The sequence below is a fragment of the Dipodomys spectabilis genome, unplaced genomic scaffold (genome assembly GCF_019054845.1).
Source record: "Dipodomys spectabilis isolate Male_0828 unplaced genomic scaffold, ASM1905484v1 ptg000094l, whole genome shotgun sequence".
In the NCBI taxonomy this organism is placed as follows: Eukaryota; Metazoa; Chordata; class Mammalia; order Rodentia; family Heteromyidae; genus Dipodomys; species Dipodomys spectabilis.
This window is the reverse complement of record NW_024870771.1, coordinates 14,535,762-14,552,141: the sequence shown is the minus strand read 5'-3', so window position 1 is coordinate 14,552,141 and position 16,380 is coordinate 14,535,762. Positions and strand designations below refer to the sequence as shown.

The window sequence follows — 16,380 nt, the reverse complement described above, 5'->3', positions numbered from 1 at the left end:
CAAACACAAGCCACCACCTCTGCCCCCGCCCTCTGCGCCCCACCAGTTTTAGAAAACATATTCCTCTCTCCAGATCTAACAGCCACCAAGCTGCTGCCACACAGAAAACCAAAGGGGCCCCTCCCCTTCTCTTCTATCATTCTATCATGTGATGTGAAAAAGGAGCAGCAGCAGCCATGGCAGCATGTTCTCACTGGAAGGAGGTCAGGAGGAGAGGTCACAGATGACTTCTGCCTGCCTAAGTCAGCCTAACATGTAAGCAGTTGTCCAAGCTAAGCAGAGCTCTGTCAAAGACAGTGAGCAGACAGCTGAATGGCAAAGGACTATGACAAGAGAGGAGCTGACAGCAGGCCAGGACTTTCTGACACCAGAGTGTCACATGAGAGGAGGGAAACAGTCCTCCCAAGGATGCTTGCTATGGTCTTACCTCTAGATGTGGTACTGCCAGTGGGACTTCTTTTGGCAGAGAGTGGCCGGCTACAAACAAAAGTATTAACATTTATTATCCAGAGCATCTATCTGTAGTAATACAAATGCAAATCAGAATAAGAAATGATGATAATGAAGAATTACTCAAAGGTTTTCAGAATGTAGCAGACAATTATGAGTTGCTATCTTATAAATCCCATTCCTGATAAAGCTCCAGCTTTTTATACCTGATGATACCTCTCAGGTATTGAGCAAAATAACAACTAGAAATATAGACCAAAGAAGGCAGGCTAAGAACCTATCTCCAACTAATACATCCTTTTGGGAAACCCTATGATATCTATAGTTCACTCTACTCTACAATTCATTGAGTTATTCTAAAATTACTTATGGCAGGGATCAAGGCCAATTGTTTCCTTACATTTCCCCAGAAGATCTTGCCAGGCATCAAAATACTCCTGAAGTCAGGAAGAAGCTTTACCAGGTACACATGTAAAAATCACAGCTGGATTTGTGATTTCATGCACAAAATTTAACATATAAAACCTCACACTATGTCAAGCAAAGCTGAGTTCCTTACTTGAGACTCTCTTGAGAGCTAGAAGATGAGCGGTCTGACTGAGGCAGGGACACTATGCTGTCCGAGTTCTTCAAGTGGGACTGCAGGGCTTTCTGGTAAGAGGACTCCAAGGTGTGGTACAAGTGCTCTGCTTCTCTGCTGAAGTGACTGTGAAAACCCCAGTAACATCTAGGGAAAAGACACACAGATTCCTCTGGAGTACACTACATAGCATTTTGAGGACAAGAGCTGTAGCCTACCTGTTAACAGCACTGGCAGAACATAAGGAAGAGGGCATGAACAAAGGTGGTCTTGCATGAATCCTGGCCTCACAGCTTACAGATGTTTTGACTTGATCAAGTTACTTCTCTGAATTTGAATCTTTTTTACAAAGTGGGACTTAAAGGGACTAATATGACTAGAAAGCCTTAGGGAAGACAAAGCTAAAACTACTGGATTTGTTATTGGCAGCCTTTATAAATGCAATTTTACATTCTTTGATTTGAGGTATATACAATTGCCTTAGTAACATGTAGAAAAGAAAAAATGTTCAGAACTTTTTGAAATCTGCATTTCATGCTTTGATTAAAATAAAAACTAAAAAAGGCTAGAGGGAGGGGAAATAATGCAGGGATAAAGACAGCATAAGTACATCATTAATAAATCCATCCTACATAATTTTTAGCAACTATTAATTATGTCTTGTTTTGGCAGGAACTACCAAAAACAAAGCTGAGGAAATACTTCAGAGTTAGGAACTACACCTAAGGGAAACGTTTAACTGCAAAGGCAGCCTAAGAAAAAGTAGTACTGGATGAGGCTAGATGGAACTAAGAACTATAATGCTGGAGTAACATCCATTAGAAGAGCTGGTCAATTATGGAAGTATGGAAGAAACAACCACATATACAAAACTGGCAAAAACTGTAGTTATTTATCTGCTGTGCAAGAGTAAGTCTTTTCTCACCCCTCCCAGTCTTTCTCTCTTCTTTTTTTGTGGTGTGAACAAACCAAAGCTTTATACATGTTAGGTAAGCACTCTACCACTCAGCGCCAAAGAAGTAAATTTTATTACTAAACTTGAGATATTTACAATCAAATGACAAAAAATATGATGTCTAGGGAGGTTAGGAATGTATAGTTATAGCCACATGAATAGAGTATACTCAATTGAAATGGCAAAACCACCTTCACTATGAATCTCAAAAGGCACATAACATTATGACAGTCCTGAGCACTAGCCAATTTGATACCCCTTACCATGACTCACAGTTCATTACTGAAGAGATGTGATATCAGGGAGAGAAAACCCAGGGACCATGATTCTTCACGGTAAATTAATAGAGTGTACCAAATCATGACATGGTTTTTTAACATAGTTTGGGTAGTGAAAGAACACACAAATTCTGACTACAATGATTAATGCAATAATTTCTCATAAACTAAGTTATTTTCTTAAAATAAGTATTTTGTTTATCTCAGTCCTATTTATAACTAGAATCACTCAACAAACCTAAACAAAATAAAAGGAAAAAGAAAAAAAGAAAACCAGAAATATTCTGAAATGGAGACTTTTTGGATCACATTAAAAAAGTCATGATTAAGAAAATATGTTCAGGGCTGGGAAGGTGGCTCAGGGGTAGAGTGCTTGCCTTGCATGCATGAGGCCCTGGGTTCGATTCCTTAGCACCACATAAGCAGAAAAAGCCGGAAGTGGCACTGTGGTTCAAGTGGTAGAGCACTAGCCTTGAACTGAAGAGCTGAGGGACAGCACCCAGGCCCAGAGTTCAAGCCCCATGACCAACAACAACAACAAAAAAAAACAGAAAGAAAGAAAATATGTTCAGCTGGGCACCAGTGGTTTACACCTGTGATCTGAGGATCACTTTTCAAAGCCAGTCTGGGCATTAAAGTCCATGAGACTCTTATTTCCAATTAACCAGCAAAAAACCTAAAGTAGAGCTGTGGCTCAAGTGGTAGAGTGCTAACATTGAGCAAAAAAAGCTCAAGGACAGCACCCAGGCCCCGAGTTCAAGCCCCAGGACCAGCACAAAAAGAAAAAAATCAGTAGTCTTTTTCAAGAGGGCAGTCCATACAATGCATATGAATAATAGACAGTGTATCATGAACACTTACTTTCTGGCTTCTATCCTTGCTTCCGAATCAGCATCATGTATTCCCTTCTTGATTGTTTCTGCTAATACTGATATATGTCTAGATATTTAGAAAAGAAAGAACAAGCATTGAGTATGTGGATGAAACATATATATGAAAGAACTTCAGGATAGCAATGTGCAACATGGAACCTTCATGCAACGGTCAATCAACACATAGCTTAGTGGACCTGATATGTATTTCAGGACCTTTAACTTCTGTCCTGGCCAATACTTTTTCCTCATGCTTACCTACCATCACTAAGGTCCTAGATAGCCCTACTATCTTTTGTGAGTTGGTAAATCACAACTGACTTTCTGTAAATCACAACTGACTTTCTTTCAGATCATATTTAGCTCATTCTTTCATAAACACAAACAACAAACACTGTCTTTCCACAGTCAGAATTTCCACAAAAATTATAATAATCATAATACTGAAAAGACTGTATACATCACATTACTATAATCTAATGTGATTACTTTTTGTTGTTGTTTGTCATAGGGCCTGAACTCTGGGGCTGGGCGCGGTCCCTATAATCTAATGTGGTTACTTTTTGTTGTTGTTTGTCATAGGGCATGACATAGGGCATGTCATAGGGCTGGGCTCTGTCCCTCAGCTCTTCAGCTCAAGGCTAGAGGTTCTACCACTTGAACCATAGCACCAATTCGGGCTTTTTCTGCTTATGTGGTGCTTAGGAATCAAACTCAGGGCCTCATACATGCAAGGCAAGCACTCTACCACTGACCCACCTTCCCAGCCCATGTGATTACTTAGAGAGAGAGAGAGAGAGAGAGAGAGAGAGCGCAAATCTCTATGTTGTGTAGGATGGCTTTCAACTTAAAATCCTCCTGTCTCAGTCTCTCAAGTCTAAGCTGGGATTACATGTGTGTGACATCATATCAGCATAACACACAAATAATTTTTTATAATCAGTCAACTATTTCATAAACAGGTATTCTCTTTAGTTGTATCTTACCACAACTGAGAAAAAAATTGCCAGCCATGTCTTTTAAATACTTAACAATTTTAAACAAACTAAAGTGAATAATTCTAACAAGTTCATAGAAAGTCATTGCCCTATTCCCTCCTTCATTCCTTCAATAAATATTTAGAGGGCCCTTGCTAGTGCAGGCAATGAGGTTGATGGTAAATGAACAACAGAAGCTCTCCATCTGAGGCTCTCTGGCTTTTCAATTCTGCTCACCTGTTCCCACCTTAAGTATCTCCTTCTACTTTCCACTTTGAAGTTCCAAAACTATCATTCAATAAAGAAGACATAATGCCCAAGAGGATGAAGAACAAGAATGTACTGAAAAAGCATGTGACTGTCTTCTAAATGCAAAGTCATTTCAGATGGAATTTACTTCTGACCCCTACAGTATAGAATGGAACTCCTAATACTTAAGTAAATCTCAGTATTAATCAAATGATTCCCTTTCACAAACTATATGATAGACCAAAGAGAAAGGTATGGCACAATCCATCATTTGCTGTTTCCAAATTTAACTCAGAAAATAGGCCCCTAAAATTGTTTAAGAAGGAATCTCAAAATGAATGGACACACACCACCTCCAGAATTCCATCACAATCCTTCTTTTTAATTATGGTGATGTGAATTTTCCAACTAGCAACCTGAGTAAAAAAAAAAAAAAAACTATTGACAATTGGAGGAAGAAAACAAAAAACTTTCTAACAACTTAAATTCTTCTAAGCACCTAAATTATAGTGTGTTGTAGATGAAGACCAGCTTTAAACATTCTCCTCAGGAGGACTCAGTATGTTATACACTGGAACCACACCAACATCATCATAAGCTTGGCTTTGTAACATCAAATTGCACATTTGCCCACATGTCTAGGCATACTAGTATTTCAATAAAAGCTCCTGCCAATAGTATGTGGCTCACATAAGTGGAAATCACAATTGTGTTTCTAAAAAAAGTTCAACAAAGGCACTATGTCTACATGCATCTTATCATATTAACTTTTATCAAAATGAACTCCAGGAAATGAAAACAGAGGGTTTTTTTCTTTGCTGCTGTTTATTGCTGGGAAAGAGCGAGGGAGGGAAGGGGTGACATTATCCAAAAAGAAATGTACTCTGTACCTGACTTACCTGTAACTCCTATGTACATCACATTTATAATAATTTTTTTATTTTTTTCTTTCATTTTTTTCCTTTTTTATTGTCAAAATGATATACAGAGTTAATTTTTTTTTTTTTACATGTTTAGGTTCCTTCCTTTCTTATACAAGATGGGCTGGACTACTTGTTAAGGCATTCAGTCTCAGATTCAATCCAGGGAAGAATGCAGTTGCAAAGCAGACAGATGCTCACCTTTCCAGAGAATGTGTCTGCCATTCTTGTAAGAGTAAATCTAAGAATTCAAAACAGCGCCTGCAAAGTAGCAAGAAACACGTAACTTAGTAATGTGTGTATTAGTGAAAATAAAATACCATTTTTCTTAAGTGACCCAATACTACTCTTTATAAATGGGTCTGATTAAGGATTCACATCCTTTGGATTACATCACCATTTTGGGTACTATGCCTCTTCAGGATTTCCTTTTTCTGAAGCCCAGTATTCTTGTCTTTTAGAAGTAAACAGTATTATCAGCCCTGGGAACCCCTCAAGGAAACACAAACAGGTAATGAGCTTCAAGACAAATACTCTCACTACATACAAAAATAGAAAAACTAGCCGGGCACTGGTGGCTCACGCCTGTAATCCTGACTACTCAGAAGGCTGAGATCTGAGAAATGTGGTTCAAAGCCAGCAGGGCAGAAAAATCCATGAGCCTCTTATCTCCAATAAACCACCAGAAAACCAGAAGTGGCACTGTGGCCCAAGTGGTAGAGAGCTTGCCTTGAGCTGAAGAGCTGAGGGACAGCGCCCAGGCCCAGAGTTCAAGCTCCATAACCAACCAAAAACAAAAAACAAAGCAAAAAAAGAAAAACTGGTATGAAAAGATAGAATTTCCACTGTCATGGTGACTGTAGGTTACTAAAGGCCAAAACTGCTGAACTTTATCTCAACCTCAAATTTATCTGATGAAGCCCTCAGCCTCAAAGTGAAGTTTATTTGTAGATAAAGCCTTAGGAGTTTTGATGAAGTCATGAGGCTGGGGCCCTTAGATAGGATTAGTGTCCTTATAAGAATTTTTCGTTGTCATCTTTGTCTCCCTTTTCACCCTCTCTCTGAGTGGCAAGGAACCATTGAAAAGAATTCCATCTTCCAGAATCTGTTGTTTGAACCACCCAGTCTATGGTATTTTGTTATGGCCAAAGCTGATTAATATATTAAACACCTGCTATATTCCAGAATAAAGACTGGTGTTACCTCAATTTACACAAAGGTTGGAAACTTAAATAACAGTGATAATAACAGCAGAAGCAACAACAAATTCTAATAATGGTCACCACTTACCAAGTTTTCACTGAGTACCCATGCTTTACAGTTGACTTGTGAAGCCTCAGAACAACCCACACAAGTAACTCTGACACATAATGACATAAATTATTACTAAGTGAGATAAGGTACTGCTTTCAACAGAGGACCATCAGGTTTCAAGGTTCATAGTTCTCCCACTGCCTGGCTAACTTTCTATATACAGGGCGCCTGACACTGTTCTCCTCTGCTCTTGCTGTAGATCAAGGACAGATTGCACTCCTCAGGATATCTAACCCAGCCACACAACTGGACACTACACTTCTAAAGTGGAATATATATTACCATGGTTTTAGAGGAGGATTCTCTTTTTTCTCTCTTGCCATTCACATACTTGTTATAAAATGGATCGTGTTATGGATTGGTACGGACTGGTATTTGATCCAAAGGAAATACAATCAGTATGGCAGAGACATCTGCACTGGTAAGTTCACTGCAGCACTATTCACAGTAAGCCAGATTAAGACCTGGCTGGCCATCATCTTTCAACAGATTAAAGAAAATGTGATGTATGCATTAAAGAAGAAAATCCTATCCTTTGAGACAACAGGAATAAACCTGAAGGATATTATATTTAAGTGAAAAAAGCCAGACACAAAGACAAATACAAAGACAAATATAATGTCACTAATATGTAGAATCTAAAGAAAGTCAATGGAAGAGGAGTGGTGACCAGAGGAAAGGAAATTCAGAAGCTGGTGAAAAGTTAGACAAAGGACACAGATATTCAATTAGACAAGAGAACCAAATTCAAGAGATTTATCATACGTCATGGTGATTCTATTATTAACGATTTGTAGACTTCACAAATGCTGAAAGTAGATTTCAAATGTTGTCATGGGGGGTAGGAGGGTTGGGGATTGGGGGGTAAATCTCTAACATGTGAGGAATTAGATACACTGATACACTAAACAACTAAATTATTTAACCATCCCAATACATCATGTTGTACACCATAAACATATACATAAACAACTTTCATATGTCAATTAAAACAACGGTTGGATACAAGACTGCTTTTCTACTCATAAAGAATCCAGGCAGTATCAACATGACAGCCCAGGAAAGGAGGCACACAACAGAGAGTTAAGGCAAGCTGGAACCTTTCACTACACTAGGAGCTATATGAGCAGGCATGAAACTATGGGAGTAGGAGCCAAAGGCTGCTGTCTCAGCTGCCACTAACTTATCTTACAAGGCTTGTGACAGAACACACTAAGACCTGTCCACAAAGTTATCCATATGCACTCCCTAAAAACCTCCATATGATTATGTTTTACTGGGAAGGGAATCCATAGATTTCAGGGGACTCAATTCAATAGTCAAGAATCAGCAATCTGAGTTACAGGAATAGAGTCTTTATTCTATATAGTAGTCTATATATTCTATATAGTAGTCTAGGGAAGATCACCAGGACACATGACAACGTAAGGACTTGAGAACAACAGCCAGCTAATTACCCAGGTCATGTATGTCGGTAGAATCTCCTGTGTCTATCACACAAAATGTAGCAGAAGCAGGTATCTCAGAATTTGCTATCAGAAGACTCAAACAACATATTTCATATGCTATTTCATAGTAATGTGTTATTATGAAATCACTGCTACTAATTATGCTATTTTTCTTGTAAGTGTATTTTACTGTCTTTACTAAAGGAATGGGGGAAAACAATGACATTGTTGGTAAAGGTCTATCTCAGAAAAAAGTGTACAGAGGTCCTCTCCTCTTCCTCTTTACCATATGTGTCTCCTGTCTGTCTCCCTACCCTCTTCCCTTCCTTCTCTATTTCTTTCCACCCAACTCTCTCGACAGTTTCTCTCTCTAAATTTTGGTTTTTAAATGCAAAAACATTAGTTATCTTAAAACAGTTCAAACATTGAGATAGATTTTGAATTTGTCTCAGTTTTTAAGCAATTTCAATATAATAAGAACTTTAAAAATTTACCTTCTAACTGCAACAGATTTGGAGGTACAGTTGCTTGTTATGACAGGTATTAGCCTAGGGATGTGTGTGTGCTGTGAAGAAAAACAAAAAAACAGAGGTGAATATTTTCAAATACAAACTCAGCAAAGAGACTGGCTTCCTTCCTATGTCTTTACACTACATCAGACTTAAGTGTCATTAGTTATTAAGTTGATAAAGCAAATAGTATTTCACTGAGATGTCAAAGGCCACTATAAACATGATGATATAAAATTCAGTATAAAGTCAAAACACCACTGGTATGAGATCTAAGTGTAACAGAATCAAGATTTTGGCACTGTTTAACTGAAAACATAAAATAATGTCTGTGGATCTAACCTTTGAAGTAGACAGTATAAGCAAGAAAAAATGAAAATAAAAGCCAGTAACCCATGATAATCAAGAACATTCTAGATAGGTTTTAATCAGAATCATTAAGACCCAAAGTTTCACAAGCTGGACCCTGAAGGTAAGGAGGATGGGTTGTAGAAAATTTTCCTTTTAAAAAGATTATTCTTGTTGAGCTTTACTAAAAACCTGCAAGTAGGTTACTCAGAGGTGATTTAAATAGTGCCTAGAAAACTTTAGTGAAGAGATCATTTGGTTTCTATGTTTATGTGCAATTAATTAACCTTTGGGTTAAATAGCCAATCTTCAACACAAATACCTAACATGGAAGTACTGGGATTAAGGAGGAAAGAACAAGAACAATAGCAGAAAGATGAGACCAGAGTGAGCCTAGCAATGGGAGCAGCTAGAGGCAAGGGACGCAGCTCTATGGTAGAGTATCTACATAGGAGTCAGTCCCCAGGCACCTCAAGAAAGAAACAAAGTAAACCAATGAGGAATGCTGGTTCATACCTATAATTCTACTATTAAGAATGCTGAAATCCTGAGGATCTGCTCAGACAGCGAAATCCATAAAACACTTATCCTCCAACAGAAAAAAGCCAGAAGTGTAATAGTAGCTCAAGTGGCAGAACAGTAGCCTTCTGCAAAAAAAGCTCAGGGAGGGCTGGGAAGGTGGCTCAGTGGTAGAGCGCTTGCCTTGCATGCATGAGGCCCTGGGTTCGATTCCTCAGCACCACATAAGCAGAAAAAAAAAAAAAAAAAAAGCCGGAAGTGGCACTGTGGCTCAAGTAGAGTGCTAACCTTGAGCTGAAGAGCTGAGGGACAGCGCCCAGGCCCAGAGTTCAGGTCCCATGACCGGACCTCCCAACCCCCCCCCCCCAAAAAAAAAAAGCTCAGGGACAGTGCCCAGATCCTGATTTCAGGCCCTAGTACTGGCTGGCATGCGCGCGTGTGTGCACACATGCAGGCGCGCGCACGCACACACACACACACACACACACACACACACACACACACACACACACACACACCTCAATGATGAGTTAATGATCAATACCTTAGTAAATGTAATCCATACCTACAGATCACATCACAGACCACAAAAAGCCTACATACTGCAAATGGCAGGTGGAAAAAAAAGGATGATGTATGTATAGTATGAGTCCAATTAAATAATACTCTAATCAGAAATGTCTTTACCTCTTCTTATCAGCTACATTTACCAATTGCTTATTTTATGAATGGCCCTGCAATATACTTACCCGAATGATTAACCTAACAGCTACAACACCAGAAGTGGCCATAATTTTGGCACTGTTTGGAATTAAATTAAAGATAGTTGGCATAATGGCTTCAGCTCCATGGTCAAACTTATTCCCCAGAACTGATGACAGATGCCTATAATAAGAAATGAATGCAGGATTGTAGTTATAGCCTTATTAAAGTGAAGCATATAAAAATTCTTAACATTTGAAAGCCTTCAAGGTCATCTAGAGATAGAAGACAAGGATCAAAGATACTTTAAAAAAGTAATTTTTTAATGCTCATTTAAAGAGTTATTTTTTATAATTATTTCTAAGCCTTAAAATAACAATAGATTGCTTGTAAACAATAGACTCCCTTGCCATTTTAAAATTTTTCACATATTGTATCTGCCTGCCACCAAAACTAAATAGCTGCAATATCTGCTGGTACTTGCTGCTTCAATATTCCAACACATTCAAATATTAAGTTTGGAACAGTTTTAGCTAAAATAAAATGTTACCATAGTACTTGTCATTAACTTTAATGTTATAGCATATAGTACTCTTCTAGAAGCATGTAAACAGTCTAATAGTCACATTATATTCTCTAAGCAAAAAAATCAATGAGAAACATAATTCTATACAATTTTATTTTCATATAATATAAACTGTTTCAAATTTTAGATACAGGCTTCAGAGATACATCACTGAGTAAAATTTAAAATCCACTGCACTTTGCTTAATCAGGCAAAATTAACATATGAACAGACAGTAAGCTGGCAAGGGTCTTTGAGACCAGTCAGAGGTTCTATTGAGGAGACCCAATGGACATGTGCAAGCAGCCATCTCTGAGGCTCTTTGCCAAGACTACTTTATGGTGTGTGAGAATACGGAGCATCATGGTCCTTACCCCAACGTGATACAAGCCTCCCGCACTACCTGAGACCGCAGGTCCTTAGCAGAGAGTTTAAAGGCTCCATCCAAAAGACGCAAATGTTGAAAGAAGTTATCATAGTCAGCAGCTCCAGCCAAAAGTAAAGATCTAATCTTTTTTAGCTAATGACACAGAGAAAAGCCAGAGATAAGACAAAACAGTTTTTAATACAGAACATACCTAACAGAAGCCATCAAATGTAAGAGCTCAAAACAGAGTTCTATTAACAAAGAAACAATTCTTCCTAAAGAATTCAACCAATAAAATGTTATCTAGCACATAAAAACAAATCTATGTATCTATACTAAATAATTTTTAAATGTGAGATCTTTATATGATTTAAATACTTAATATTTAAGTTAATATTTTAGTATTTGATTTAAGTGAAATTTCCAGGGTTTTTTGTTGGGTGTGGGGGGAGGGGGGAGAGGGGGTGTTGGCTGTGTGTGTGTGTGTGTGTGTGTGTGTGTGTGTGTGCACGTGTGTGTGTGTCATAGTGCTTGAACTCAGGGCCTGAACTCTGCCCTGAGCTTTCACTCAAAGATAGAAGGTAGAGCTCTACCACTTTGAGCCAGAGTGCAACTTCTGGTTTTTGAGTAGTTAATTGGAGATAAAGAGTTTTACAGGGATTTTCTGCACAAGCTGGCTTCAAACCGTAATCGTTAAATCTCAGTCTCCTGAGTAGCTAGAATTACAGGTGTGAGCCACCGGCACCCAGACCTGTAGTTTTTTAAAATCAGAAATTTTTGTTTATTAAGATTCCATGATATTAAACTAAAACCCATTTGGCAGGCAAAAAGCTTACTCTCTCCCACATCCCACTTCAATTGTCACTTATTTGATGAATCAAAATAAGAAGCATTCCTACAATATTTCTATATTATTCTCTACTGCATTACTAACTGGTTAGTCTGAATTTGAAACAGAATTTTCCCACCTATCACCCTGCTAGTGCTGAAGTAAAACAGCTTTATTCATAAGACACTCCTTTCATTTTAATATCCAACTCATTTACTTTCCTTGATCTACTTTCAAAAAGAGGAGGGACAACTTTCTAGCAAGTGACAAGAAAGATAAAAAAGAGAATACTTAGGGACATATTTTGAAATGCTACTAAAATGCCATTTTCAGACAAATAATCACAGAATTTCATCTTTCCTAAGGACAGAATGAAGGCTATCACCACACATGCCATCAATAGGGCTTTGTTAAAAGGACAGGAGATAGATGATTATGTAAATTGGCATGTGATAAAAATATATAGAAATAGGTCTGGTGGTGATGGCTTATAATCCTAGCACTCACAGGCTAAGGCAGGCGAATCATGGGCCAACGTAAGTCACACATCAAGCCCAAGTCAGCCTGAGGTATAGAGTAAGACCCCCCACCTCAAAAAGTAAAAATAAAAATGAGATGCTATATCTAAATATGTAAAATATGCTAATTAATACATAAAATACTTGCTATTTGGAATTCATTAGAGCTACCTCTCAATTTTGTAATAAAATAGTTAGAACATTTGACTAAATCTGAAGGTAATAACATGAAGAAGTCAATAGCTTACAGCATTTACTCTCTGCTCCCAATCATGCTTGTCATCAGATAATATTTCCCTAATTTTGTTTATTGATTCCTCGAGGTCTCGGCTGGAATAAATCTGCAAGTAAAGTTACAGTCAGTACAATACAATCTGTAGGATAAAGACTGTTGCTTAATTTCATAAAGTCAATAACATATAGCATACATAATACAACTTTTTCACTTTTAAGAAATGTCTATGAGAAAATAGGCAGGCTCACCATAAATTAAGCTTATTTCCCACTATGAATGCCCTCTGTCTCATTACATTACTAATGTAATGAGCATTTCATGGGCAAAGGAAGCATATAGTCAGTGATGTTTAAGTCATTGTGCAACTTCAGAGTGGTACTAGTAGCATCACATTATAGCTCTAACTAAAGACTATGACTATGCCTGCTCAGGTATCTGACATCCTATTGTAAGACATCAACCAAGACTGAGGCACACTGAGATAGTCAAGTACTGAAGGATGAACCTAAGCCTCGTTCAAACATATGGCATCTCAGGAGAAATGCACACAACGAACACTAAGTAGCATAGAAATCAAAGGCATTAGCCTCAGTCAGCAACAGAATATACTGAGGCACAAAACAGCCCCAAAGTTGTGCATGTACCCCAACTTTCATAAATTATTTTTTCTAAGTATCGGTGAGATACGTATGTATCAGAGATGGCATAAAACAGGCTTTTATGAAATTATTCAGATAGTAAATTTTTTCAGATAGTAAATTACCTTTACTTCTTTTCCCTAATAACAATCCCTTTCATCTAGCCCAATCATCTACTTCTTTTTTACATGAGCTGTCCAGTGAACTTCATACCAGATTGCTATTCTTCCTGTTCTTGAAAAGGGTCCACAATATCCTAGACTGTACCTTGCGTCCCTTACAGTCTTCATAGTTTAAAAGACAAAACCTAATTTTAGAATTCTGCATATGACAATGCAATGGTTTACATGAGTACCCACACAGGTCATGGTGTTCTGTGCTTGGTCCCCAGAGGTGGCAGAACCTTTATGAGGGGGACCCCTGAATCTTTGAAGATGTATCCCTGGAAGGCTGTTCTAACAGGGCTGCTATAAAAAATCTCTGCTTCTAGTTTGACATGTAATCACTTCCTTTCTCTCCCTCTTGCTCTCCCCAAGCCTGCAGAAAATATTCTGGATATAAGTGAACTAAATAAATCTTTCTCTTTTAAGTTGGTTGTCAAGGCACTTCACTGTACTCATAGAAAACTAATACAGACATATTTGGAAAACTACAATTTGATGAATATTTCTCTTTTTAATCATACTAAAATATCTCATTCACCTGTACCACAGGTACATCATCAAATGCTTTAATAAAGTCTTCTTCATCAACAGCACCAGCACCTTCTTTTGCAGCTGTAAAATAGTTTCATATTAAAAATACAATGTATAAAACATTTGTTACAAGTATGAAATTACATTTTGGAAGGTTTAAAAACTATTTTTTCAAGGATATATAACATCACCATCATCATCATCATCATCATCATCATCATCATCATCATCATCATCATCATCATCATCATCATCATGGAATTAAGAAACTTTTCTAGGCATTCACACACAGCAAGACCAAAAGAAGATACTTGTAGGGGAGGAAAACAGAGGCTCAATGCTTCTAGGGTTAGTGGGGGATGAGGGAGGAGTTGGGGAGGTGGGGAGGGATCGAATGGTAGGGGAAAAACAAAAGAGGAGGTAACAATGCTTGATAAGAAATGTACTCATGGGGCTGGGAAGGTGGCTCAGTGGTACAGCACTTGCCTTGCATGCTCAAGGCCCTGGGTTCGATTCCTCAGCACCACATAAGCAAAAAGAAAAAAGCCGGAAATGGCGCTGTGGCTCAAGAGGTAGAGCGCTAGCCTTGAGCTGAAGGACAGCGCCCAGGCCCAGAGTTCAGGCCCCACGACCGGACCCAAAAAAAAAAAAAAAAAAAAAGAAATGTACTCATTACTTTACTCATGTAACTGTAACCCCTCTACAGTATCTTTATAATAAAAAATATACAAAAATAATATTTATCAAAATGAACATCATGAAATGGAAATGAGTATTTTTTTTCTCAAAAAAAAAGAAGAGGAGGAGGAGCAGAAGCCAGGCATTAGTGGCACACCTGTAATCCTAGCTCCTCAGAAGGCTGAGATCTAAAGATCTTGGTTCAAAACCAGCCCAGGTAAGAAAGTCTATGAGACTCTTATTTCCAATTAACCACAGAAAACTAGAAGTAGAGTTGTGGCTCAAAGTGGTAAAGCACTAAAATCTAACATGCAGCACCCAGGCCCTGAGGTCAAGCCCCATAACCACCACCAACAACAACCAAAAAACTTGACAAACATTTCTGACTTAAAATCAACATGAATAACATTAATTCTCTCTCTTCCTCCCTACCACCACCATGGACCCGGGTTTGAGCTAAGGGCCTGAGTGCTGTCCCTGAGCTTTTTTAGCTCAAAGCTAGTACTTTTATCACTTGAGCCACAGCTCTGCTTCCAGTTTTTCTGGATAATTGTAGATAAGAGTCTCATGGACTTTCCTGCATGGGCTGGCTTTGAACAGATCTCAACCTCCTGAGTAGTCAGAATTACAGGTGTGAGACACCAGAGCCTGGCTAGTGATTCTCATTTGTTTGTTTTTCTTTTGAGGCAAGTCTCACTAAAAAGAATGCATGCTGGCTTTGCTTACTATCCTCTTGCCTGGGCCTCCTTTGTGCTGGGATTACAGATATGCATCACCATGCCCAGTTGAAGTTCAGTAATTACAGAATGTGGGTTTTAAAGGATGTAGACAACATATATTGTAAAGATCTCAAATAAACATATACATTTAATTTAAAGTTTAAAATTTTATTATTGGGAATCCAGCATAAATTACTGAAATATTCAAACCTGGCCTAAAGAACTGAAGTCTCAGTCTCAATCTCTCAATCTCTCTCTCTCTCTCTCTCTCTCCCCCTAAAATTTATAATTTTTTTAAATTCAAGTTTTCCCCACAAAGTTGTTCTAAGATGCTCAAAGATACATAAAAGTTAAGATATATAAAAGTTAACTGCTAAGCTGGAAATCATGGCTCACAACTATAATCTTAGCTATTCAGGAGGCTGAGATCTGAGGGGCACAGTTCAAAGCCAGCCCTGGGCAGGAAAGTCCATGATCTTATCTCCAAATTAACTACCAAAAAATTCAAAGTCGGGGCTGGGAAGGTGGCTCAGTGGTAGAGTGCTTGCTTTGCATGCATGAGGCCCTGGGTTCGATTCCTCAGCACCACATAAGTAGAAAAAGCCAGAAGTGGGACTGAGGCTCAAGTGGTAGAGCACTAGCCTTGGGTGAAAAAGCTCAAAGGACACCACCTAGCGCCTGAGTTCAAGTCCCAGAACTGGTACAAAAATAAATAAAAGTTAATTGCTATAATAAAGAGAAAGTTACTTTGCTTTGCTTGTATGAACTCCACTTTTATATAAAAACCAGATGATATTATGTTTTTGTTGTAATAACAGTTTGTAAATTGATGCCTATAGTCATCTTTGAAAGCTCCATTTAAGGATGTACACTGATCCATAAGACTACTTTTTTAAGAGCTTTTTACCAGAAGTGTGTTCTAATGAAACTTTTAGATAAAAACTAACTTTATAAAGAAAGTTTCATGTGGCAGCAAGTATGTGTCTTCAATCTTGATTAAAAATGCTTCTACTAC

The 16,380-nt window shown here is 38.1% G+C and overlaps 1 protein-coding gene across 9 annotated transcripts in view; it reads right to left on the bottom strand.

Annotated features, from left to right (window-relative positions):
* Clasp1 (cytoplasmic linker associated protein 1) overlaps positions 1-16,380 on the bottom strand; it is a 264,790-nt gene that overhangs the window by 98,070 nt on the left and 150,340 nt on the right. For all 9 annotated transcript variants that reach the window (XM_042685291.1, XM_042685295.1, XM_042685298.1 and 6 more), the window contains exons 10-18: positions 13,976-14,049; positions 12,649-12,741; positions 11,061-11,206; positions 10,169-10,304; positions 8,538-8,608; positions 5,483-5,542; positions 3,125-3,202; positions 1,010-1,177; positions 428-477 (exon numbers count right to left, since the gene is read on the bottom strand). In XM_042685291.1, the coding sequence (XP_042541225.1) occupies positions 428-477; positions 1,010-1,177; positions 3,125-3,202; positions 5,483-5,542; positions 8,538-8,608; positions 10,169-10,304; positions 11,061-11,206; positions 12,649-12,741; positions 13,976-14,049 (876 nt within the window). The remainder of the gene's footprint in view (positions 1-427; positions 478-1,009; positions 1,178-3,124; positions 3,203-5,482; positions 5,543-8,537; positions 8,609-10,168; positions 10,305-11,060; positions 11,207-12,648; positions 12,742-13,975; positions 14,050-16,380) is intronic.